Consider the following 24,206-nt stretch of genomic DNA (forward strand, 5'->3'; position numbering starts at 1 on the left):
CAGTATGGAAAGCATAAAAAGGGAGCTGGATACAGAATTTGCTTAGATGCAAAATGGTACTTTTAGAAGCATCTATCTGAACCTATATAGACCTAACTTCCTTCCAAATTCAGACCATCAGGATATTATGAACTTCTAACAGTAGTACGTTAAAGGTAAAAGTTCCAAATGCATCCATTCAAAAGGTCCTGAACAATCACAATCTTGGATTTTAACTTGATGATGATGCAGAGAGATGTTTGCACGTGATGTCAGGGTAAAAACTGATGAACAACTATCCTTGCATTGTTAACAAATGCATTCTGAAATTACATCTGCCCTGGGAACCATTTATTGCCAGAACGTGACTGTTGTTTGCTGTGACAGCCAGCACCTTGCACGAGGTCACAGGGGAGGCCACTGATGACACACAGCCATTTCCCCAGCTTTCTGTAAAGGATTTCATTCACAGAGGAAGGGAGTACAAAACGCTGCCAAGAGCACAGTAGAATCCCTTTTTCCTAGTAGATTCCTGCAACTCACTTCTGATGCATGGCTTGCAGCATCACATCAAACACCATCTTGCTATTGGAGGAGGCAGCTGATTTTCAGAGGAGTGTCAACATGCTCTGTACATTAGCTCAAATTAAGAAACGACATGTTCCCTCAAGAATTAGAGCATAAATAGTGAACTATGGCCCTTTGAACATAGTGGAAATTATTACTTCTAGACATACGCATTTTTGGCTTATTGGAAACCAAAGTCTTAGACTCCTCCTAAAAGAAAAGGTAGTAAAATAAATAGTTTAGGGTTTTCACATTCTCTACTTCCATGTGTTCCTTTTGCAACACAAGCATAACAAAATAAGTTATATTCCATGGTAAACAGCACATGTCTATCAAGCAAACTGGGAATATGGGGACAAAAGGGTTTATATCTGGTTGCTATGTGATGGGCAGAGTGCTCTCCTCACTGCACTGGGAGCTGCAAGCACTGCACTAAGCCTCCTGTTCAACGGAACTGCAAACTTCTCCTAGACTAGGAGGGACCAGGATCAGCCGCTAAGTGAGAGAAAACAAAATTCCAATCTGAAAAAAAGAGTTCAATCCTTCTCTCCCTGTTTTTAAAGAACTGAAAACTAAAATGTGATTTTTTTTTAACTGCAAAACACTGTTTAAAAGGGGCTTGCTTTTTCTAGTATGTAACAAACCTCTTTGCATACTGTACATACCAGAAACCCATACCAGCATTGTAAACATCCCACCTGAAAGCCGAGCACTTTGCTGACAGAATACAATTCTTTTTAATTTTTTTTTCCCCAAAAATATTTAACAGGCTGTGGTTTATTTGGGGTTTGCAACACCAAAGGACTGCACAAAGTGGAAAACCATCAAGGTCTAGCTTCCAAAAAGTTGCTGCAACTGCAGGTGAAAAAGTTTTGCCTCCTTTGGACCAGAAACTATTAGAAAACCTCCTAAAAAACTACCTGCTTCATTATCTACTAAAAAAAAACAAAGCAAAAAAAAAAAAAAAGGTATTCACATGTTTGATACAAAATCTCTCTGGTGTTTTCTTTCGTGTTATATTTAAGCCAATCTGGGAAATTTCCTGGTCATTGCCTGCCAGAAATGCACTGCAAAGTCTGAAAATCAGATTCATAAGGAGAGGACACCTGCAGAAATTGGATTCTATGTGTAAATATTTAGAGCGCAAAAACCAGCCCCCTCTTAGCAAGTTAACCACCTCCAGCTACTTCACCTTCTTCACTGGTATTCCTTTCAGTTTGGATAAAATCAGCAATCATTCTGATTTTAAGCCTGTCAGCAATTCCTTCACTGAAAAAGACCTGAATTAATCAAACTGCACCCACAAACAGGCTTGTGTACCACTGCAGCAACAATTTGTGACAGCTATATTGGCACTATACAAATAAAGCTTAACAAATTAAAAGCTGACACTGATTTTATCTAATGGCAACCAAAAATGATGACTAGGAAAAAGATAGTTTCAGCATTTCAGCACATTTTCAGTATAATTTTTCTTGGCTCAACCCTGTGTATGCCTGCTTAGAAGAGTATATGGAACTCCACTTGCACAATTTGGCCTTGTTCTCGAATGTCTTTTCATAATTTTACCAACTGAGCACCCACTAACATTTTCTGCAATAACTTCTTTTTTAACTCTTCTAGTGATCTTGCGCTGAAAATGGGGAAAAAAGTGCTTGGAGATGTGATATTTTAAAGTATCTCTGTAAGTTTAATTTTTAAAGGACAGAATGAGGCATATTAAATAAGGTACGCGTATCACTTGTACAAGAAAACCCCAAATAAAGTGATCAATCAAAGTGACTGAAGAGGTGTGAAAACAGTGCAAGCTGGAATTGGTAGAGACTTGCTGAGATCTTGGAGACATCTTTTTTTTTGTCTGCATGGATTCTGCTGTATCCTTTCCCATTAAAACAACAGTGCAATTTGGATCTTTGCTTTTCTGATTTCATTGAGACACACTTACTCATTATTTCTGCTGACAAGAGCATTCAGAGCCATGCTCTAGAGTCATTCTGTCGAAAGGCAAACGCCTTCTCTACTGGGAAGAGTAGGATGGGATGATATCAGGCAACTGCAACCTGTAAGAAACCAAAAGCTTGGGTTTCCAGCAAAAGCTCACTCTAACAGAAATGTAAAGCAAAAAGAAACTCTAAAGTGACAACATACATGCTGATTGGATTTGACAGAGAATGTTTTCCAACATTTTTGGGGAGGTATCAATAGGACCGTGAAACATTGTGAATGAGTAACAATAGCAAAAAGTGATGGATGCCATGTCAGAAATTTAATATATAAAGGACTTCTCCAACAAATTCTTCCTTTCACAAGCATTCTTACTCGCACAAGCAATCCTCTTCTTGGCAAGGGGCTGCAGGATCAAAACATAAAAAGCATACGTAGTCAAATGAGAGATACTGAACTTTACATATATAATTCTTTTTGTGGGAAAAAACCTCTAAATCGTGTGGTACTGGTTGGTGCTGCCAGTCCCAAAGAGCATTAATATTTTAAAGCCTTGATCCTGTAGACCACTGGTTTCTCAGAAAGGTATATACAAATTACTCAAGACTTTATTTGTTGGGTTTGGAAATGGCTACACTGTATAAAAATGTTTTTGTATTTATTTTTTAAAAAATTAGCTTTACAAAAAACCTCTTCCCTTTTTTCTTTTTCTTTTTTTTTCTTAAAGATATCATTATCTACAGAAACCCATAAAAATTTTTCCATATTTACATCTAGATAGCTAATCATTGACAAATATAATATCGTGAAATAAAATATTGAAAGTGAATATCCAACCTTTTAAATAGACATTTTGCTCACAGCATAAACAACAGTGAGAATAAACAGAACAAAAAAAAAAAGATCTGCTCTTCTTACAGGCCCGATCTTTTCCCTTCTCTTAAAAAAAAAGAAAAAAGAAAAAAAGTATATTGGTGGGATCAAACACGCTGCTTCTAAGCAGAATGCCAGCAACGAACTGCTCTCATCCAGCACCTTACACTGAAAAACCAATTCTCCAAAGCTCACGTGAGTGGTTGCTGAGACACCGGAGTGTCCAGCCAACACAGGACTGGCACCTGTCCCCAACCCTGCTCCTAATGCATCACTCATCTTCTATTCTGAGGACAGGCATGGCCCCCACACTCCCCTTCTTTTGCTCTCAAGAGATGGTAGTTTAGCTTCGTTCTTGAATGATATACTTGGCCACTGATGCACAAAGGCATAAGGTTCGGGTAGGATGATGACAGCGTGCCTCTAGTTTCTGAGTCCACGTGCACATTTGCTCTCTGTTCTCTCCTGCCCAAACACACACACTGCCCCATGCAGCCATCCACGCACTCACACGTATACAGAGGGCCTCCTCCTGAGGGGAGCAGATCAGCATGCCACACAGTCCCTTATAACTCCCTTTGAAAAATAAATTTCCTGGCACATCCCTTTCGCCAGCAGTCTGGGAAGCGCCAAGGAGGAGGCGGAGGAGCCCACACAGCTGGATGGGGTCAGGCCAGCAACCCAGGCCACTGCAGCCCCGGCTGAAAGGCTGGTGCCTGCAGCTGGAGTGCCAACTGGGATTTGAAGGGCTATGGGAAATGCAAAGCTCCTCAAAACGGTCTCCGGTTCCCTTGTGGGCACAAATTCTCTAAAATTCAGGCCTTCTGTTTGTTGTCGTGTATCGAGACATGTGCTACAGCTAGTCTAATAAGAACTCAAGCTATGCTATATTACATTACATCCACTTACACTCGCAAACACTCCCTCACACACACACATATATGTTGGCAGGATATATCAGCATTCATATAAAGCTTTGGAACTTTTATCCCTCAGCATTAAGAGCACAAGCTACTTAACTGGTACCTTACTGTTAACTGCAAATGTGCTTTAGAAGCAGCATTTCCTTAGATATCTTTCTTCCGTAAATATCACAGTGACCATGATATATCATTAAATGTATTTTGCTGAAGTGCGCAGCCAATAATCCTGGCTATATATATATATTTATATAATTCCACCCACCCCAAATCTCTTTAAAGAAAGTCTGTAAAAGCCGGTGTTGCAGTGTGAAAGCTTCCTTGAGCATAGGAGTTTAAACAATGTACCTCACCATAAAAAGGAAAGAGAAACAAATTAAACAGCTGTAGGCGCATTATCCCATACTTCTACAGTGTTGTGTCTAAATGCTGTGCTGGCTTGAGAAAGAGTCTGTGCACGAGTCAATCTGTCTTAAAATACTGCTGTAAATATTGTCATTGGTTAGGTTCTACAGTTGTGTTCTCCTCTTCATCCCTCTTGGGCTTCCCTTTCTCCTCCTCCTCTTCCCTGATGGCCTGGATTTGTTCTGAAGATTGGTGCAGTGCGGATTGCTCTGCGCCTTGCTTCTCTGTCCCGGCTAACCTCTCCTCATCCTCAATTACTTTCTTCCACATTTTATGGTTCTGAAGCAGGTGCTGAGTGATCTGACAGTAGATTTTCCTCCTCTTGAACTTCTTCTTTCCTGTAAAATACCATAGGACCTTAATGTACTGTTTTCTGTGAGTGAAGAAGGAAAAGGGACTGAAGGTATAGGAAATAGACAAGGTGTATTAGGACATACAGGAACTGCATCAACAGATTTTTAAAACCACAAACTTAAATAGTCTTAAAATTCAGAAAGCCATGCCTCTCCAGACCTCTGGGAAAGCCGACTGGTTTCCTGCAAAGTTTGACCCTCAGCTTCATCCTATCATAGGCTGCGTGATGTCCCTGACTTGAATGCATTAAACACGTTGCTGAGCTGTTTCTGCTCATTGTTTTGTATCAAGTTATTAAAGACTCTGCTCAACCTGCTCCATAACACACACATTAAAGTCTGTGTCCCCTCCCCTCAATGGATCCCTGCTGATTGCCCCAGGAAAAAAAGCCCTGATTTTGTTTTCTCCACATTTTCCCTCTGATCTGAGTAGTGCTGTAGAAGGATAATGAATGAGCAAGCATCAGTAATCAAAGGAGGGAACCTATTTCTATGTTCCTTTTTCAAAGTCAGAGATTTACCACTCCACCATCGCAGTGGAGATTATCCTAAAGCCTATGCACAAAACTGCTTTGGCAATGGAGTCTGACCACTGAAGAAGTAGTCATATAGCCAAATACTATCAGGGAGCTCGCTTGTTTTTGGTTTTGTGGCATTAGTCCTGTGCTGCTAATCTACAAAATGTTTTCACCGCTGGTAATTCTCATGGCTCCTGACACAGCTGTGCTACAAGCATTTTGCTGTGTGAAGTGTGTTTTTCTTCTGTGTCAATACAGTCTGCCCAATGCAGATTGTTAACTCCTTAACAATACAAAGCTTGAAAATGTTCCCTGGTCATAGTGGCAATGGCAGTCACAGAACTGAAACAATAACCCCTCCAAAGACAACTGCTGGTTTCTTTTCTAAAGAAGGTGACATAGAGGAATGCTTTGTACCAAATAAATTTGAGTGGATTAGTATTTGCAGGTTGCCTAAAGTATGTCTGCGTCAGGATCCAAAACGTTTAGCCCTTGAAGCTTTTGAACTGGAAACAAAGAGCTTTTCACTGGGCACAGACCAAATCCAACTCAATCCTTCATTAGAGAGCCCTTGGTTCCCTGTAGGAAACCTTCAGGTTTAGCACTAATAAGAAGCCCCTACCCTGCCAATGCTGCAGCAGAACATTCTCTCCTGGGTTTCCCGGGTGACTCCGCATCTTGCTGCTCTCTGCAGACACCAGCGAGCACTTGCTGTGGTGTTAAAATTTGCCTGAATCACTAAAGATCGGCCTGTTTAATTCCTATACGTATATCAGAACTTTGCGAGAATTACATGCTCCTGTTTAATAACAAAAACGATTTTAAGCTACCTTAAGGTTTTATAACTCAGCTGCTTTAGAGAATTATCAGGACCTAGGTGAAGTGTTTTCTGCCACAATTGCATTTCCACCTGCCTAAAAGGCATTTTCATAATGAAAAAGACTTCCACCAACATCTACACAACTCTTAGTATCTATGCATCTGACATCTCAACCTTTTATTTTGTTTCATGGAGAAAGTTTAGAACATCCAAAATTGTGTTGATCACAGGTATACATTTCTAATGACCTGTAAGACTCTTATATTGACACAAAAGATGCCACAGATTCCTGACTCAGATCCACACAGTCACAGAAAATCCAGGGAACCGGAAAAAAAAAGTTTGCAACATGTTGGTATGACCGAGAAGATGAGCACCCCACATGTGGTAAGAAGGAAGTAGGAAGAATTTGTTTGGATATTTCAAAACTTCTGATACATTCATTTTTAAGGCTTTGAAAAAGATAAAGAGACTAAAAGCACCAGGTGGAATAGTAAAGTACTGTTATAAAGTAGAATGAGAAAAAGACAACAGAAGACAACTATAAAATGGTCTGTTTTCAATGTGACAAGGGTTAGTAATGGTCCGTACTTTTAATCTGAAAGCAGCATTGTTGGACTTGACTCGTAGTGACACTGAAAATCAGTGAATACAGAAATGAACTGAAAGAAAACTAAGGATTTCAAAGCAAGGTTAGACTCTCCGATGGATAAATGAGAACATCTTTCATCTTTCTTTTTAATACAGCAATATCAGTTTTAGGCTTTGGGGCCCATGTTGGTTACTAATCGCATACACTTTCCCCTGGGTAGGCAATTCCATAAATGCCAATCTGCCACAGAAACACGTGGCTCTGCCTGCTATTGCTGAGCTGATAGACCGTAAGGTGCTAAAATAAACCTCTGTGTGTGTCGTGGTTTTAGGCCAATCCGGCAACTAGACTCCACGCAACCGGTCTCCCACTCCAGTAAAGTGGAGAAGAGAAAAATATAATAAAAGGACTGAGGGTCGAGACAAGAACCGAGGGAGCACCCACTAACCACGGTCTTGGGCAAAACAGGCTCGGCTTTCTTAAAGCAAAACTATTTATTAACAGTTACTTAAAGAATAAAGACAGGCAAAACCAGTTACTTAAAAGGATAAAAAGAAAACAAGGCCAGATCTTAAAATCAACACCTCTCCACCCCTCTTTGCCTTTTCTTCCCGGCTCTACCTCCTCCCCCCCAGCAGCGCAGGGGGGCAGGGAATGGGGGAGTACAGGTCAGTTCATCCCATGTTGTTACTGCCGCTTCTCTTAAAGGAGAAGGAGTCCTTACACCATTGTCCCTTGCTCCAGTGGATCCACTCTCACGAGGAAAATCCACAAACTTCCCCAGCGTGAGTCCTACCCGCAGGATGCAATCCTTCCACAACAGATTGCTCCGGTGCGGGCTTTACCGCGGTCGTGGATTCTTAGGGAGTCGTTGCCACTCGCTCAGGCTGGGTCGTCATACAGACTTTAAATGTGCCTCGACCTGTGCCCATGCTTCGCAACTGTCTCAGGCTCAGGCATCTCCTTTAAACAAAACACCTCTCCATCGACGGGGGTTGTCCCACGGACTTTAGATGCGTACCGTACTCAGGCTCTGGCATCCCTTTTTGACATGAGTTTTCCACGGGCTGCGAGTGAGTCTCTGCTTCTTCTGGGACCACCTTTGGCTGCAGGGGGCCGCTTGCCATCTCGCCACCGCTTGCAAGGGAAAACTTAACTCCTGGATGCTTCGTCCCGTTCCATCTTCACTGACCTGGTGTTGGTGTGGCTGTTTCTCTCAGATCTCAATCCTCTCTGAGTGAACTTGGCCTGGTGGGTGCCCTGGGAGCAGGGCTCTCCCCGAGTTCCCTCAGTGGGTGGCACTGGCCCGGCCCGGGCCACTGCCCGGCCGCGCGCCGGGGAGCAGGGGCCACGCTGCCCCCCCTCCTCACTCCTGGGCAAAGGCACACACCTTTCTGGTTCCTTTTTCCCGATGTAAATAGGGCAATTTGCGGAGGCGCTGATTGGCTCAAGCCCCGAGGGGGATGGGAGTCCGATCTGATGGGCAGCTTCTGCCACCAGAACCTCCCCCCGCCCCGCCCTGCATCAAACCATGACAGCGTGCTATATTACTTCATGTTTGCTGTTCTCAAAAACATTTTTTGTGCACGTGAACCTGCTAAAGTTAAAATATGTGCAAATGTGTGTGTGAACAACAGCAATGATTTCTCAAATACAAACCGTATATCCTTGGATCTCACTAGAGGTAAAAGGTAAATTCCGCACATCAGGAGACATAGATTTTAGTTCCATGTCCTTATGTGACTTATTGCAATCATCAAATCTTTCCACTTCTCAGCTTCCCCAACAGAAAACAGGGATGACACCCAGTAGGGCATGAAAGTGTATGGGAGAGAACAGAAAATGCGAGGCATTTAAGAGGAAAAGCTATGTATCAGAATTTCACTAGAGCACTTAAGGCTGGTGCTTTCTAGAAAGATTAGATATAGAGAAAGGAGAGAAAGATGGCCTGGAGGAAGGAAATAAAAGAACAGTAGTAGGAAATTCAGAGGGAGGAGCAGCACAAATGTCGTGGGTTAGGCCGTTCCAGCAACCGAACCCCACACACAGCCGGTCACTCCCCCTCCCCCACCCCCAGGAATGAGGGAGAGAATTAAAGGAGAAACGGGAAACCCGTCGGTTGAGATAAGAACAATTTAATACAGATAAGTAATACACAGTGTAGATGCTCACCACCCCCTCTTATCCGCAGCCCGTCTCGTCCCGAAGCTGCAATCCCGGACGAATGCGAGGCCCCGAAATAGAGAGGGGCAGAGAGAGAGAGTACTCCGAGAGTGGGAGTACTGGGAGAGAGAGAAAAAAAAAAGGCAATAGAGCAAAAGCCGCAGCAAGCGCAAAAGAGCAAAAACCGCGAAAGAGCCAAAGCGCAAAAGCCGTTCTTTCCGGCTGACCCTCACTTTTATACTGGGCATGATGCTGCATGATATGGAATACTAATTGGCCAGTTTGGTCCTCAATCTTAAGTTCCACCACAAATCACAAGGGGAATCGTGTCCCCCTTGTCCCGGCTATGCTCCCCCCTTATCCTGCCGTGTTTCTGCACTCCGGCACACTGAAAAGTCCTTGGAGTCTCACGTCCAACCACAAACATCAACTTGCTATCAGCATTCTTCTGAGAGCGAGCCTCTGAGTAAAACCAAAACACGGAGCTCTTCTAGCTGCTAAAAAGAAGAGCTAACACTGTCCCAGCTAAAACCAGGACAACGAAATAGAGGAAAAAGTAACGTATGCAAGATTAAACTGGTTCAAGAAAAAGGTCTACAGTTGCAGCCTTTTCTCTTAAAAATCACTTTCAATGAGTTCCTGAGATCTCTTTTCAAGGTACAAAGTTTTCCTCTCAGTATGACAAATGTTGGCACTGTTGCCCTTCTGGAGGAGAGGCAGGAGACTATCAGCTTTAGCCAGAAGGGCCGAGAGACACAGCTCCCAGCACACAACACAGCAATGTTCCCCACTCTTCTCTACATGCTATCTTGAAGAGGTTTGCATTAAAATACTTCCATTGCTAAAAACTCTTTTACTGCATCAGCATCCCAGAACCTCATTCTATTATTCCTCTACATCATGCCAACTCATGAAAATAATGAGTGCTTTCTTCAAAAAATCTTCTCCCAACCATTCTTTCTCCAACTGAAATTGTTGCAGTCTACATCACTGACAAAATAGTCTAAAAACCCTCATGCACAGACAGATGATTGATCACCACAAACCAGAACTGAGGGCAGAAATGAGTAGTAGATATGAACAGCAACGCGTATCAGTCCTGAAAGCATGGAGTGTCTCCATTACCAATGTAACTGGCTACATGTCAGCTTCACCAAGAACAGCATTGAATCACTCTAACTCTGGAGAGGCTTGCATTGAACCTGACCAGCTCTTGGTCTCTATGCTTTTACAACATGGCTGCTTAATTTTTGGTCACAATATGGAACTTGCTCTGTTGAAAAACGTAAGTGTGAGCAACTTACTGGATTCAGAATTTTCACAAGTTTCCATTTCTGCTGTTTCCTCCTCTTCTTGCTCATCAGTGTCTCCTGATTCATCACTGTCTTCTATCCATTTCCCTGGCATCAGCCCCGCTGAGTCATAGGAGTTACATAGTGGTCCCACAATGTGAGTAATGAAAGATTCCTGGAGGTGTGCCAGCTGAGGAGCAGAGCGATCCATGAAAGGACTGATTGGCAAGCCCAGGCTAGCCTCTTCATCACCCTGGAGATGAAAAATATCAGTAATTTCTCTGAAGTAAATGAAACAAAACTATGTCATGAAAAGGAGTAACACACATCAAACCAATTAAAAACAATGAAAAGAAACCTAATTCAACTCTAATGCCACTTCCATAGCATGCCAGCATGACATAACCACAGTCAAATGATTAACTTAAGTTACAGCTCTTTTGTTGTAAGAGGACCTGCTACCTATAGTGCGAATTTAACAAAGATATCAGTTGATGACTGTGCAAAATGTTGCCCCTGTCCTCTACTTTACACTGTGAGTGTGAAAATTTGAAAATTATTCTTTTCTTTCTCCACATTATCTTAAAAAAATCCCATCTGATTTTGTGATTGTTAGTTCACTACAACCTTGTAGTCAGCATCTGCTTGCAGGGAACAAGACCGAACTTCTACAAGCAAGGGCTATCTCATTGAACTAGTTTTCTTCTTAATTTTGTCCTTACTATGCATAACATGGAGAAGTTCTCTTGGTTTTGCGTCATAAGTATTTGTTTCCTGGGACTATTAAAATGATCCCTATGAAAGCAGAGGTTACTCAGAAGCAGTAAATCTTTCCCATAAAGCTTTTTGGAGCTTTTCTTGGAGAGAGAGAGAGAGGGTAGAGGGGAGGTACAGGAAGACTTTTTTTCCTCCCTACTCTAGTGATGTAAAAGAAGGCAAAACTTTCTTGCAGAATGAAGTCTGCTATACTCACTCATCCCTATCAAAGCAAAGCTTTTGGTGATATCAATGAGTTTTCAGCTAAGTAGACATGGCAAAACTGGATGCCACCTCCTCAAGAAAAAAACCCAACATCTAATCCCCCTCATCAAGCCTGATATGCAAATTAATGTTTTAATACAATCCAGAGATCTATATTGGAGAATATAGATTAGAATTTGGAGAGATGTTTTTGGTTTCCATTGCATTACAGACTGCCTGAATTTATCTCCTTGTAATATAAATTCTCCAAAAGTCCTGGATAATGTGTCTAGTCAACACCCTGTTGATATCTAGGAAGGCCAAAGAATGAGAGTCAAATTTTGTAGCATGTATGACAAATGTCTTATTTCCTTGTGTTTCATTTTGTTACTTTTATAATAACCTACCCCAAAATGTTATATTTAATCATCAATCGCAAAATATTAGTGTTAACAAAACACTGAAACCTGCCATCCATTCTTGAAATAGCAAGTAAATTAAGAGAAGCTGGCAGCTCACTCTTCTTTACAGTAACACATCTGAGATTTCCTGGTTGTGAGCTGTCAGTAGTGGGAAGAAAGCTGACTATTGAAGTGTTTACAAGTTATTTTTTCATGTTCTGTTAAAACATGATTTATTACGTGAAAAGTTGCAGTGCGTTTTTTGATTCTTTTTAATATGTCTAATCTATCTTCAAATAAATGTGCTGAGCATGTGGAGGGAAGAAAAGGAAACATACTGTAACAATACGACACAGGATTTTGAATGTTTCTATGCAACACATTTTTAATAAGGAGTTTTTATTTGTAGAGGAGTTAAATTCTCCAAGGGAATTGGTGTTTATTAACGCAAATTCAAGAAAAACATTTCATTATTTTCACAGTATAGGTTGAAGTACATATATATGCTTTTTGATAGCAATTCTAGGGAAATTCAAATTTCTCATAAAATTCTCCTTTTTAGAAATGAGAAAATGAAGACTCTTCCCTTCTCAGAAAAAAACCCGTGATGCTCAAAAGCATGGTCAAGATGGTTTGAAACACCTCTCATAGTATTATTAAAGAAAATCAGATTTTAACCTAGGTTAAATAAATTGGGAATCTAGCTTATCCTCCTTAATGCCAAAAGCAAGTTCTAGGAAGAAAACGTTTTCTGTTTTCAATCCCATCGATAACCTGTCTGCATGGCAACTCATGCCATGCCAAAAAAAAAAACAAAACAGGAAACCCACCAGGACATATTGATTTCTCAATATAATGAATACACATCTTCTATTAAAACAAAAACAACCCCCCAGGATCCTAATATCTTACTGACTACCTGACCTTTTGGAAGTTGCAAGTCAAGAGTTCAAATGCATTTGCCCACAACCCTCCTGATGAAAGGAATGCCACTAACAAAAATAACGTGTGTTATTCTGAAACAAAATTTGCAAAGAGGATAAATCTCAAATGTATATTTTTTAATTACAAGATTATAGGAAAGATAATCTCCAACAGTCCTTTGGAGCAGCTTCCAAGAGCATGAAAACATTAGTAGCACACCCTTCTGACTGATGGAAAAAAACCCAGATTTCTACTGTTGAACAGATAACACAGTATCCTCCCACAAGTATTGCTCCCAAGCTTGATTCAGAGCCCACTGTCCAACACTTCAATGACGTTAACGTGTTGGAGCACTTATTGCTCTCTGACATTAGTTCTATCAGATCAAAGGAGAGTCATATCATATACCTGAACAGCAGGTTTTGTCTGCATGCAGTGGTCACCCACATAAGCTACGATCATCACCAGAATTAAGTAAAGTACAATTTGTTGGGAGAGTTGTAATAAGAATAGACAAATATGAAGAAAAGCATTTCCTGAAAGAAAATTTGGGAGATGAAGGTTGACCACTGTTGTTATAAGACTCATTCCCTTTCTTTAAGAAAAAACTAAAAGAAAAATGGAACCAATTACAAATGTAATGTAAGTTAGGGTCATTGTTCTTTCTTTTCCTTGGGAGCTCTGAAAAAAATGAAGATGCTTCAGGTCAATATCTGAAATTTATCATAGAATCACAGAATCATAGAATGGTTTGGGTTGGAAGGGACCTCAAAGATCAACTAGTTCCAACTCCTCTGCTACGGGCAGGGACGCCTTCCACTAGACCAGGTTGCTCAAAGCCTCATCCAACCTGGCCTTGAACACTTCCAGGGATGGGGCATCCACAACTTCTCTGGGCAATCTGTTCCAGTGCCTTGCCACCCTCAGAAGGAAGAATTTCTTCCTTATATCTAATCTAAGTCTACCCTCTTTCAGTTTAAAGCCATTGCCCTTTGTCTTATCACTACATGCCCTTGTAGAAAGCCCTTCTCCAGCTTTCTTATAAGCCTGTTTTGGGTACTGGAAGGCTGCAATAAGGACTCCCTGGAGCCCTCTCTTCTCCAGGCTGAACAACTCTTAACTTTTTCAGTCTCTTTTTCCATTTCTTTAAATACTCCAGAAGGTAGCAGCAGCAGAAAATCCTAAATCCTGATTTTTTCCAAACTATAAGCACAGTAAATTTAAGAGAAGATGAACAGGCTTTAAAAGGGATTAGCCACTGACTTCAAGTTACCGCACAGCCTCCTCAAGAAGTCTGTAGGGTGTCTGGTTCAGTGATTTTGCCTGCTCGTTTTCTCTCAAAAAAGACAGGATGTGGAGTTTAGTCTAAGCAGCACATTCAAAATATGTTCCCACCCAGGAAACAGAGGAATACTGTGGGAACAGCCCTGTTCCTTGCACTCTGCAGGCCTAAATAGGTTATAATCAGAAAAGGTTCAATTAAGGGCTCCCTTACACCTGGCAGAAGATGACCAGTGCCTGGCTGTATTCCCAGGTCTTTGTAAATCAATCTGTGGCTCTCCTACTTCCTCATGCAACTACCAGCTGAACCTTGCATAATTAGTGCAGTTGTGCTGACAAGCATTCTGAAAGCTGAAAGTGTTGTCTTAAAAAATAAAGTATGAATCAGTATCAACATGTAGGGAGCAGATATGGTTAGTCTGTGATAAACTGGAAGTCAATGTTACACTTGTGCTCAGTACAGAAAGGTTCTGTGTGTGTGAACAGAGATGTGGCCCACAGGGAAGCTAAAATAATCCCTCTGCTCTGTTTAGATCATTCCAATAAGGATGCTGTGTCCAGTTTTGGAGACCACATGTCAATAAAAGTGTGAGACATCTGGAATCACTGCAGAGGAGAGCAATGAGAACCAGCAGATGTCTTGAGAAGACACAGAAGGAAGAACAAAAAGATAGTTTGCACTAAAGAAGACTGAAAAGGAGACATCACAACTGCCAATAGAAGACAAAGAGGAAAGGAACACTTGTTTGCCATGTCCACTGTAAGGATAGTGCCAGGAGTGGAACAGTTAGGCCTGTAGAAACCCCATCATCAGAGGTCTTTGAGGACACCTCAGAAGCTTCAGTGACAAATGGACTTTCACAGATGGCAAAAGGATGGACTAGCATAACTCTAGCTATCTCCTTCACCCTCATTCTCTGTGGTTTTTGGTTTTCACTTACCACCAGCACTAGCATGCTGCAGGGCTGTTTCACACAAGACATGCAACCAGCAGCTACAACTTTGGGCGTGCATTTACCTGTTCATAAAACTCATTGACAATGCCTTCTGTCCACTGCAGATGCAAATCTTTGCATTTGGCAGGTCCATTTATGTCAGCCAGCTTGATGCACATTTGGCAAACGAGCAAGCGGTCGTTCTCATTAGTCCAGTCAATTCCAACATCATCATTCACCTAATAGACAGAAAAAGGAAAACCATGAGAGTAACATCAAGTAAAAGAATGCACCCACATAGGAAATTCTGCCCTGGGATTTCTTACAGTATATTTAGCTATTTAACAAATCATAAGTGTAAGCAGATGAGCTAACCCAAGGTTAGAATTTACAATCAGCTATAGATTAAACTGTAAAACAGAAAATAAGTGAAAAATAATGAATATTAAGGTAAATTATGAGAAATTAACATTTACCATTTGATGTGCCTGTTTGAAAGCATCTTCTAGGAAAACAAACAAATGCAACCTTTTCATGACATTTTCCAAGAAGTTACTACCTAACCTGTATACAAAGATAGATTACCATCAAATACCATGCTGATTTAACTGCAGTGTAAAGACACATGTAACAAGTTTATTTCCCTATTTAATCTATGTATATTTGAAAGTATTCCCTATCTTTTTCCTTTTCTTTATTTCTCCCATACAGCCCACAATAAAATGCAGCATCAACTGCTCTAAAATAAAAGGGTCACCTTCAAAGAATCACAGAAAGGTTCAAGTTGGAAGACAGCTTTGGAGATCATCTAATCCAATCTCCCCGCTCAAGGTAGGGCCAGCTAGAGCAGGCTGCTCAGGATTGTGTCCGGTTGGGCTTAGTGTATTTCCAAGGAGGGACACTCCACAGCCTCTCTGGGCAACCTCTTCCAATGTACAACCCCCATCACAGTAAACACATCCTTTCTTAATTTTAAATGCGGAATCCTGTATTTCAGTTTGTGCCCATTGTTTCTTGTCCTGTCACCGGATACCACTGAGAGGAGTCTGGCTCCATCTGCTTTACTCTCCTCATCAGATACTTATACACATCACTGCATTCCATCAGGCCCCATGGACTTGTGTATGTTCAGTTTGTTTATGTGCTCCCTAACATAACCCCATTCACTGAGGATAAATCCTCACCACTCCAGAATTTTGGTCACATATCAAGGGCCTGGGATTCCTGAAGCCATAAAGATTGAGGTTCAGAAAGCTTAGAGGACTTCGGCCTTTTACATCTCCAAACGGTCAGCAATACCAATCTTTACTGTCATTAGCCAGTTTCCCATCTCAGCCCTTTCTCCGAGAATATCTCCTAGAGTGGGGAGGGGCTGTCTTCTACTGTCCACTTAATTTTTGAAATTCAGATTGTTCCTTGAAACACAGCTTTAATTGTCAAGCTTGCAATAGTTGAAAACGGATAGAAAGTTGTTGTGCTATGACTAGATGAAACTTCCACGTCCCTTGTCAGCAGGTCCCCTGCTGCACACAGCAGTGGGCTCACATAGTGAGGGCTTTGCTTTCCATGTACGTGATCCAACATAACTAATGTCAAAGGACAGCAAGTGCTCCAATGTATTGATATCATCAGAGTGTCAGACAGTGAGCTTCTGACATTACTTCTTGTAAGTACTTTCCAGACTGCAAGCTTCCTGGGGTAGGATGCTTACGTTACACTGACATCTGTACAGAAGGGTCTTTCTGACTGTAGCCTCAGCATACTAAACTACAGTTCAGCAACCCAATCAATAATGTGATCGCTTAGAGCTGGTTTTATCAGTTACAGCACCTCCATCCATATGCAAACATGTCACGTCTGTGCTCTGAGACCACTCTGGTACAAAAAAGGTTTTGCCAACCAAACAGAAACAATCTCTTTTCAAGGCAGTGATTACTTTGGGAAAGCCAGGCTCAGCCACAAACACTGGATAATATTTTCACTTTCTCTTCCATTTTTTATTCCATGCATGACCATTTGATTTTCAAGCAATAAGGAGAGAGAAGGCAGTTAAGAGATGTCCTTACAAATCTATAGTGAGCTGGCAGGATCTGATACATCAGATTGTTCTATTTATCTGCAGTATCTCAGGTATCACCTTGCTTGGTTACAACAGTGGTTACAGCTACTCTGGTCGAGCCTAATAAATTTAACAAATTTAGTTTTCAATATCCACAGTTTACACCTAGTGCTTTGATCAACCCTGTCTTCTTCCACAGTTAAGACAGTTAATCTCTATGACAAAGCCACAGTAATCACTGATTTAGTTTACTTTTTCATTCCTTACTATGAAGTGAAGGTTCCTTCCTTACAGAAGTGAAGGTTTTGGTCCCAACTGTCAAATTCAAAGGATGTATTCAGATGGCCTAAATTCCCCATGCTTTATTGCCATTGTAGCCCTGATGGATGAGAATCTGCCAATAAATCCAATACTTTAAGAAGAAATTAGGCAGGTAAAAATGATCCTAGAATTTAAAATTAAGACCTAAAGAAATCCCTCTGATATTACCAGAGGTTTTGGGACATGAATAGCAGGAGTGCAGGAATTAAGACTTTCACAGTCTTAATTCCTTACAGTCTATAGACTTTTACAGTCCATAATATCCCTAGTCTTAAACCAGTTGCTGAAAAAAACTAAACGTATATAAGAAAAGAAGCTGTACTACTAAATTTAAATAAGTAAAAAATAACAGAAGTGCCAGATTACTATTCAACAGAAAGTTTTAGAGCAGCCAACAGGACAATCAGAAGAAAGAGGAACCAGCAGCCTTTCTAGCTTTTTCCCTGGGATGCTACCAAGCCCACAATCTTTTCTAACCATCCACCAGAAACTCAAATCAATCTTCTTACCTTGGCATTGAATTTGGCAACAAAATCAAAGTGTTTCTTCAGGTCAGTAGCCAAAATTGCCTCAATGACGAGGAAGCGGAAATGCTTGAACTCCACGTGGTCGAGGTTGACCAGGAAGTTGTACTCTGGCCTTGACATGAAAAGGTTCCAGGCAGCAGCGGCGTGGTGGTTCTCCAAGACAGAGCGGTCATTGTACAGTACCGCCTGTGAAAGCAAAGTAGGCAGCTGAAAGCTGAGAAACCTCTTAGCAAAAGAAACACTGCAATGTAGAAATGATAACGACATGGGGATGATGCATAAGGAAGGCTCAAGCTTGGTTGATTTGTTTATGGGTTTGAGAATCTCACAGGTGTGAGATTCCCTGTTTCTCGGAACTAACCTCACTTAACAGGGTTTATTGTCTTTGGTGTTTGTACCTGGCAATTCTGTCCATATTGGACTGATTCCAAACGCAGAAACAAGTAAAATTCCAGTTTGCAACCTGACAACATATGCTCAGCTTGACAGATTTCTCAATGTTAAACCCTAAAACTGGTTAAATCTTTACCCAAATAAGATGCATAACACTTACAGCCATGGCAATTCCATTCAGAAACTAAAGAAAAATCTAGAAAATGGACTTTAGGGGACAACAACCATCCAGGAAATCTCTCCACTTCAGCAGCATTCAGTCTTTTGACAATTTGGTTTATGGAAAGGAAGGCTTTTGAAAATACACTTCTATGTAAAACAGACACAAGTTTTGTAACTTTTTACACAAATATATACACATATGTTCCAATAGCTTTTCACTTAAACTACATTTTTCTGTCATCTAGAGGTGAAAAAATTCAATCTTATCCTTAAGTACAGAACCTATTCTTTACCCCAGAGAAGAGGCTGCTGAAGCAACTCGGCTTTACAGCCCATCTTGCCTAACTGCACAGTAAGCATTTGAGATAGATATACGCTGCTACCCAGGCCCGACTCTTGAGGGCAGATTTTTAATACAGCAACACTTTATCATTACCGGAAGCTGATACTGTTTGTCATCAAAAAGAAGAAAAAAACTAGATGCCAAATACAAGTTACGCAAATTTCAGGTGATATCAGATTTAAAAAAAAACCAAACCAAACATCTAAAACATAATAAGAAGGATTTGAATTTTTCCCATTATTTCACTTTCAAACTAGAGACAATACATTAAGGCTAATCACCTATCTTGCTCTGTTGATTTTTATAACCAGAAAGCACTCATCTCTTAGAAGCAGATTTAAGGTTATCACACATCTTCTACCAATCTATCTACCTGGCCAGAGCACCAACGTTCTCAATCACAGGAAGATGTTGCAAGGATGAGAAGTATTACTATCAGTTTACAGACAGAAACTGATACAGAGCAAGTTCAGGTGACTTGCTGTTGGTGAGAGAGGAAGTCTGGATCCAATTTGGGCAGTAAATCTAGAATTTCTGCATCCCTACCCGACTTCTCACCATTAAGGTACCTTTTTTTCTTTCCTTGTCCACAGAAATATTTTCAGCACAATATGCTGAAGACAGGCAGGTCAGCTATGTAAAGTAAGGAAAGATGATCTCATAATTAAGCCAATGAACAGTGACTCAGAATTGCTGAATTCAACTCCCAGCATTGGCAGCAACTTCTGTATAACCTCAGGTAAGTCTCAGTTCTTCATTTACAAAACTTAGATTATTTTCCACATGCCCCACTGACCCAATAGATGCATAGTGTAAAAATACATTCGTAGAAGACTGCAGCTGCTCATATTCTATAGGAACAATAGAAAATACGTTAACGATCATGCATGAACTCTTGCAAGGTGCACATGGTGGTTTTTTATTGTTGTTGTTGTTTTTTTTTAATCTTTCTGTGCCTTACTGGGTAGAATAATTCTTACCTTATTTCAAAGTTACAGATTCTCTATCAGTCAGCAAAGCATTAGCTTTTCCTTCACTGAGACATTTTATCAGTACCTCTCTTAACAGCTCTACTAATTGAGGATGGTGAGAGTGCGCAAGAAGACTCTTACCATAATCCCATAATGAAGAGATTATTTCTGTCACTTTGATAAGCTGTTTCAAAATATTTAGTAGACTTGTGCTTAATGGAAGCCACGTGCGCCACTGACAAGGAGAAGCTGTTACCAAAGACCTTCCAAACTTAACATCAACTCTGCCTGAGATTTATTTACCTGAGGAGCACTTGTTGCTACCAAAAAGGCATTGGTCCTTCCTGGATGATCATAATCATGCATGGCTGCAGCTACATAAAGAGCCATCAATTCAAGGGCAGGGATGTTGCCAGCTAGGCATCCATAGCTGTCATCTGTAGGTGTGTATGTCTTTGAAAACACATAACCCATATGGCCGTGAGTGATTCCACTGTCAGAATCTGAGCAGAAATAAATAAATTTTAAAAAAAAATCCTTACCACTTTTTCAGTGACTTACTGAAACAGACAGAAGCAAAAAAGCAGGAAGAGAAGGAGCAAATTTACAACACATAACAGAAGAGCAAACACATCCTGATCTCAATGTTTTCTGATACTGTGCACACAATGCAGTGCAATAAGGCACACAGCTGGAAAGGAACAAATTCAGATCCCACCTGGGGATCTCCCAGCCATCCAGCAGAACCTGTTCTCAAACTACGTACTAGCAACAAGCTAGTTACTAGCAACAAGCCATGGATTCATGGCCATGCTGGAGCTTTATGGGTAACTCGATCTTCTCACTCCTTCCTCTAACTGCTCCACCATATAGATTAGTCTATGAGACACTAACAGTCAAAGCAATGGACTAGCATTTATTAATTCAGTTACATGCTTTCCAATTCAAAGGTACAGACTTCAGATCTTTGCTGGTAATCCTCTTAACAGCCCCTTTTTGAAGCAGCTTGAACATGCCTGTCACAGGCAGATACTGCATGAGATGCCTTGCTAATTTAGTCTGCTTGAATGGATCACACGCAGCTGAACAATGTCTTTCAAATAACAAATACTAAAAAGCCCCAAAACTCAACACTTTTCATTCCACCCATTTCAGCTCACCTACAACACCTCCAGCAATCCTTGCTAATAAATTTTTCCAGAAATAAAAACATTTCCTGCCCCACCAAAACATCTTGAACAGTTTCACAAATGATATATATATATGTGCCACACAAACACCACCAAAAAAAAGCAGAGGTGGAAGTGGTTTCTGTGGAACAAACTCCTGTTTTTCCAGCAACTCCCTCAGAATCCCCACAAAATACAGACAGGTCCTCTAGTTGCTACAGCTAAACCTGGAGAAGTTAATATGAAGATGCAAGAACAGCTTCCTGTAAAGAGCAATCATAAAAGAGCAGACAAGTGGTCTTGCAAACTAGTTGCAAAATGGTAACAAGTCGCCTTCTTTGGAGACAGTGAGGAAAGGTAAAGGAACACTTCACGACAGCCAAGCAGTGGCAAGTGCACGGCAATACCTGCATGCCCCAGTGGTTTTGTAATAACAAAATAATGCAGGGTTTGAGGATTTAAAAGTCTACACTACTTCTGGGGCAGCATTGAAAAGCACTACTAATACAGTTTCCTATGAAAAAAAGCTATTGTAAAAATCAAATAGTAACAAACATCTGTTGTTATGTGTGACCACAAAGGCTTGCATTCACACATCATTAAATGTAAAGTATTAAGTTTTGGAGGACCAATTCAATTCTCTTCAAAGTTACACAAACATATCTTAATACCTTCAACATCCAATGTGCTACAGAAGTTAGAAGTCTATACAATAAAAAGTACTGCAAGCAATTCTCAACTGTTGGCCTTTTTACAGCAAATTTCATGACAAAAACTTTAAAAATACAACATATATACTTGCACATTTAAATATACCTGAATCACTTGCTGACCCGTGATCATTAATCACAGTTGGGAGTCCTGGGATGGGCTGAGTAGTAAGGTACCAAACAGCGTGTAGAACATCAGTTGCATGGATTCGGTTGTGGTCTGTGATACAAAGCAAATGATCCCGCTATTAAACATGAAGGATATTTCTGACAGAGGGAATTCAGCACCATCTAGTGGGTACTGCGTGGCAGTCGATCGAGCAGAGAGAAATCAAACATTATCACAAGAATGAAAAACAGCTGTGTTCTGTAAATGCTCAGTTTTTCTTTTATTAAACTTGAAGCACGTCCAATGGTGTGTCTCATACCAGTCAAGAAAGAGAAACCAGCAGAGAAGCAGTGGGATCTGCTACGTAGGAAACTTTGCAAAGAACATGTTAAACAAGGAGCCAGACATGTGCTACCAGTTCCAATCCCTTACTCCAGCGGTTGCCTATTGCTAGTTAAATGCCATGGGGAAAATATGCACAGTTAACCTCTGATTCAAATGAAATCATTGGGAAAATCTCATCCACTTCAGTAACTAGACTTCGCCCAGCTTCTAAATACAAGGCATGTAGCACTTACCTGACTCTACTTGAGCAAATTTAGGTGCCGTGCTAGCAGCTGCACTGCAAAAAATCAAACTCAGGATATATGTACACTGCACAGTTAAACCAGGTTCTTTCCACACTATTCCAGCCAGAGATAAGAGTTCAGGCACTGGATCCTGTAATCTGGCTTACTACAAGCTCTCTTTGCAGAAATGAGAGACAAAAGTCACCCCAAAGCTCAAAGCACCAAATCCTTCAAGGCCAGATAAACTACCCCACAATCAACACAACTGGCTGAAAAAGAATCACACACTAGTTCAGCACAAAGCATCATCTAAATATACACTAGCAAAAAGTAACTATGATGCTGAAAGAAGGGCAATGCTTTGCTGCAGCAGGACTAAAGCTTACATCTGGGTTAAACCACTGAAGGACAAGCATCTCCGCTTGTGATTCAGGCTAATTTTGGGCAGAGCACAGCTATCTTCTACATAGGGGCAATGGATTTAAACTGAATGAGGGCAGATTTAGGTTAGATATAAGAAAGAAATTCTTTACATTGAGGGTGGTGAGGTACTGGAACAGGTTGCCCAGAGAAGTTGTGGATGCCCCATCCCTGGAGGTGTTCAAGGCCAGGTTGGATGAGGCTTTGGGCAACCTGGTGTAGTGGAGGATTTCCCTGCCCATGGCAGGGGGGTTGGAACTAGATGATCTTTGAGGTCCCTTCCAACCCTAACCATTCTATGATTCTATAGTGACTAGCTAAACACAAAGAAATCTGCTAATCTGAATGATAACCTGTGGCTACTTTACTGCTGCTGCAGTTCTGGAAAGATGCATTTCAGAGGACAAAGCACAATAGGACTCCACTGCTGAGTCACGCCCATCTGTAAAACTCACAGTAACTGGCTACACCTCTAGGTAATCAGTCATCTTAATTGGAGACAGCTTAGTAATGCCAATCAGTCATGGATTTCTCATTGGCAAATCAACTGCTGGAACAGGCTTGATGGGAACAGGTGAAGAACTAGATTACATTAAGAAGATAATGGTATCTTAGGATATCATTGATATCCTAATCAATGATATGGATTGAATCAGGATAACACTGGAGATGATATATATCTTTCATTACGAAAAATTGCCAACACACAAGTCCCGAAGCTCTCTCTAGGAATTCACCAGATTCATTAGGGGTGGAAAAACCTCTGTACTCTGGTGGATTGGAAGGGACTGGCAGCAAGACGTGTAAGCAACCTGGTTTTACACCTGCTGCATCCTAAAGATGCAGCGTGCAGCTGAAGGACAGTTCCTCAGCACTGAATTATGGGTGTAACACAAAAAGGTTTCTTATATTCACAATATGCAATCACTCTGCTTACTCACTAAATGCAAACATGATGTCATGTCACTTGGTGCTTTTATTTACCCCTTGCTTTCCTCCCTTGCTCTCCTTTGTCTTCCCTGTGACTTTCCCGTTAAATACTTGTTAGTGACCGCTAGCTGAAATTTTTAACAGCAAAACAGTAAGCAGCACAGGAATGGCTATTTTTGGAAAGAAGAAAGCAAAATAAGGAAGGAGTCGCCTCTCCCCCGCCTTGCGCGAAGTACTGAGAACATGTCTCCTCAGATACTAACCTCCTCATGCAAAACCTAAAGGATGGCCCTGCATAGGGGTCTAGTGCTTTTCTCAGGACTAAAGGCTAGATTAGCCTCTTGTGAAACTTGTACTGATTTAATCCGACAGGGATAGTCACCATTAGTTTTATGTGAAAAACTCATTTTTCAGTTCAGTAACTAGAAGAAAGACGTGGTTATATCCAAACCAGTTGTTTTGGTTTTTACTCATTTATAGAAATGAAAAACTGGAAATGGAGGGCTAGATTCACAAAAAAAGTTCCTGAGACTCTATGAATGTTTTAAACAAAGAGGAATGACTCCAGCAGGACAGACAGACTGTGGGACATCCAC

The 24,206-nt window shown here is 41.0% G+C and overlaps 1 protein-coding gene across 1 annotated transcript in view; it reads right to left on the reverse strand.

The window, feature by feature from the left end:
- Positions 1 to 4,778: 4,778 nt before the first annotated feature.
- The window catches only part of PDE3A (phosphodiesterase 3A), a 278,181-nt gene continuing 258,753 nt past the window's right edge, over positions 4,779 to 24,206 (reverse strand). The window contains 6 exon segments of the mRNA XM_086610771.1: positions 4,779 to 5,026; positions 10,439 to 10,679; positions 15,011 to 15,166; positions 17,817 to 18,020; positions 20,007 to 20,206; positions 21,689 to 21,802. Of these exon segments, the coding sequence (XP_086466897.1) occupies positions 4,779 to 5,026; positions 10,439 to 10,679; positions 15,011 to 15,166; positions 17,817 to 18,020; positions 20,007 to 20,206; positions 21,689 to 21,802 (1,163 nt within the window).

This window comes from Tauraco erythrolophus, chromosome 4 (genome assembly GCF_009769465.1).
Source record: "Tauraco erythrolophus isolate bTauEry1 chromosome 4, bTauEry1.pri, whole genome shotgun sequence".
Lineage (NCBI taxonomy): Eukaryota > Metazoa > Chordata > Aves > Musophagiformes > Musophagidae > Tauraco > Tauraco erythrolophus.